Raw genomic sequence first — 2,643 nt, 5'->3', positions numbered from 1 at the left:
GCTATCAATCTATCATCATGGGGCCTCGCCGTGACTTTTTCCCCTCGAATTATGGGAGATTGATTGGTTCATGTTGCCGCTCCACCTGGGAAAGAATCCCCGTGTTTGTTTAATGGTGCGATTTTGAAGTCTCGAGGGCCGGCTCTTTCTGCCGTTGTTTCTTTCTTGACTTGTGTTTCGGTTAGGCTACTTCGTTCGTGCGTGACGCCAATGGGAAAATACATTGATCAAAGAACAAATGGGGTGAGAATTCATTCCCTGGAATTCTCTCCACAGATGCTTGTAAAGTTTCACAACTTCCATTATGCTCGATCACTCACAAGGGTGTAATTTTGACCACACGCACTCAAATATAACCCTACGACTCAGAAGGAACCACGACAACCCGATACTAGCACAGTTTCGCTTTGACCCACTTGGGCGAGTTGCACCGAGCAGCCAGAGGAGGAACTATCGTTCCAGACCAAATTGCAGCGCCCAGTTGCTCCGAGAGCTTATCTTCCATTGCCATCAAATATCCAAATATCTATCCAAATGGAGCCGTCGCCAAGGTTGCTTTGCCTGCTCGCTCGATAGGTATCGCACTCCATTGCCATCACCACCTTGCACCGTGCAACAGTGAAAGGCGGGCTCCTGTTGCTGTCGCGTCCATGCACTTGCTGGCGAATCCACTGCACTTGCGCATTGTCTTTCACGATCGTGCGCCCGGGGGCTGGAGAGCGGGGCCTAGCTGACCAGCTGCTGCACGCACGGCGCCATGGCCACCTGCTCCGCCGGCACGGCGGGGTACCACGCGTGGGCCGGCCGGCTCAACTGCGAGGACGGCGGCACCAGCGCCATGGCCATGGACGCGGCCGCGGCCTCGCCTCTCTTCCTCCTTTTCGGGGACCCGGAGGAGGACGAGGAGGATGACGAGTCCGATGTCGCGGGCTCGGGCGACGGCCGCTTGTCGCCGGCGGCCGCGGCCGCGGCGTGCGCGGCGGCGATCTCGGAGCCGATGCGGAGCGGGAAGTTGAGGAGCGCGCGGGAGCCGCGCATGCGGTACGCGGCGCGGTCGTAGGCCACGGCGGCGTCCTCGGCGGTGTCGTAGGTGCCGAGCCACACGCGGGCGCCGTTCTTGGCCGGGTCCCGGATCTCCGCCGCGAACTTGCCCCACGGCCGCTGCCTCACCCCGCGGTAGTGCTTCCCCCTCGCCACGGCCGCGGCCGCCTCCTCGCCCATGAACGCCGCGGCGGCCTCCTCCTCGCTCCCGCCCGGGGACGTGGCCGGAGGCGTCTCCGGCTCGAGGAAGCCGACATAGCAGGAGTCCGGGGAAGGCAGGAGGGGCTCCGGCTTGACGGCGGCGAAGGAGCCGTCGGGGAGCCAGCCGCAGGAGAAGGCGTCGCGGAGCGCGCCGTAGACGACCATGTCGTCGGAGTCGTCCGCGCGGAACGGGAGCGACTCGCTCCACTGGTCGGCCACCAGGCTCCCGAAGCTGGCGCTGCGGCAGTAGGCCGGCCTCTGCCTCCTCGCCTCCGGCGCCGGAGCCGCCGTGTCCTCCATGAGGTGCTGCCTGATGCTGTCCAGCACCATCGCCTCCGAGGCCGGGTTCAGCAGCATCCTCGCCGTGCTCTGTTGTCTCCCGGGGTTGGGTCTGTGCTCTGTAGGCTGTAGCTGAGCTGATCACTGTGTGTGAACCGAGGGTGTGGAGTCGAATGGTGTGATCGGGCTGGGCTCGCGGCTTATATATAGTGGAGAGGCTGGTCCTGGTTCGTTGAACTTTCCCGCCCCGGATTCACGTGACGGAATGGGTTTCCATCCGCGAGTAAAATAATACTCCTTCAATACATTTAGATACATCTATTTCAATGACAAGTATTTTCGGACGGAGAGAGTACAGTAATAATCTAGAAGAGGGCCAGATAGCCAGATAGGTTCAGCCAAAATTTAGTTAAGTGGGAGGAGTATTTTACGGGGAGGCTGCCGCTGCCCTCGCCTTTTGCGCTCTCTCGCTCGCTCACCATGTTTTGTTGGGTAGTCCCGTGCAGGTGGGGGTGACGTCAGTGCTGAGCTCGTCGGCCCGCCCGGCCGCTACTGTTGGGGGCGATGGTGAGGCGGGGGCAATTCCCATGCCTTCTGGTTCTGGATTGCTCGCAGCCCGGCCGGTGCAACCTCTCCGTCACTTTGGCCTTTGGGCATATTCTCGGATTATTGTTTAGATGGTGAACTTGTTCTTTTATACTCCTCTATCATTGTTTTGTCGAAAGCTCTGCGGAATCGCTTCTCTTGTCAACTGCATTTCACGTCAAAAAATCCCCTATTCTATTACCATGTGTGTCTGCAATTCACTTCTCTTGTCGCTTGCTAACTCAAGACTGCTTGCACCGGGCCTGTAAGCCTGTACCTTGGTTCTTTTCTTTTCTTTTCTTTGCGAATCACCTATGTTCACTCTGATAGTGATGAGGTTCAGAACTTGATGCAGCTTCTGCTTCACACGAGCTACACAGTTGTTTATTGTCCCCGTTTCCAAATTGCCTGCCTTTCCGATATATAATAAAACAATGTTCTGTTGGAGGAAGAAAAAACCAGGAAAAAAAAGACGACAGTCTGAACCCTGACAAAACGATGGATCTGTATTGAATGCAGGTGGGCCTCAAGTTGGCG

The 2,643-nt window shown here is 57.9% G+C and overlaps 1 protein-coding gene across 1 annotated transcript; it reads right to left on the bottom strand.

Annotated features, from left to right (window-relative positions):
• Positions 1–202: 202 nt before the first annotated feature.
• LOC119365324 (ethylene-responsive transcription factor 2-like) lies at positions 203–1,710 on the bottom strand. The gene has a single exon (XM_037630944.1). It carries the CDS (start codon positions 1,597–1,599, stop codon positions 727–729), a length of 873 nt encoding a protein of 290 aa, XP_037486841.1. The 5' UTR covers positions 1,600–1,710; the 3' UTR covers positions 203–726.
• Positions 1,711–2,643: the final 933 nt, after the last annotated feature.

This window comes from Triticum dicoccoides, chromosome 2B, assembly GCF_002162155.2.
Source record: "Triticum dicoccoides isolate Atlit2015 ecotype Zavitan chromosome 2B, WEW_v2.0, whole genome shotgun sequence".
In the NCBI taxonomy this organism is placed as follows: Eukaryota; Viridiplantae; Streptophyta; class Magnoliopsida; order Poales; family Poaceae; genus Triticum; species Triticum dicoccoides.
This window is presented reverse-complemented; position numbering and strand designations above follow the sequence as displayed.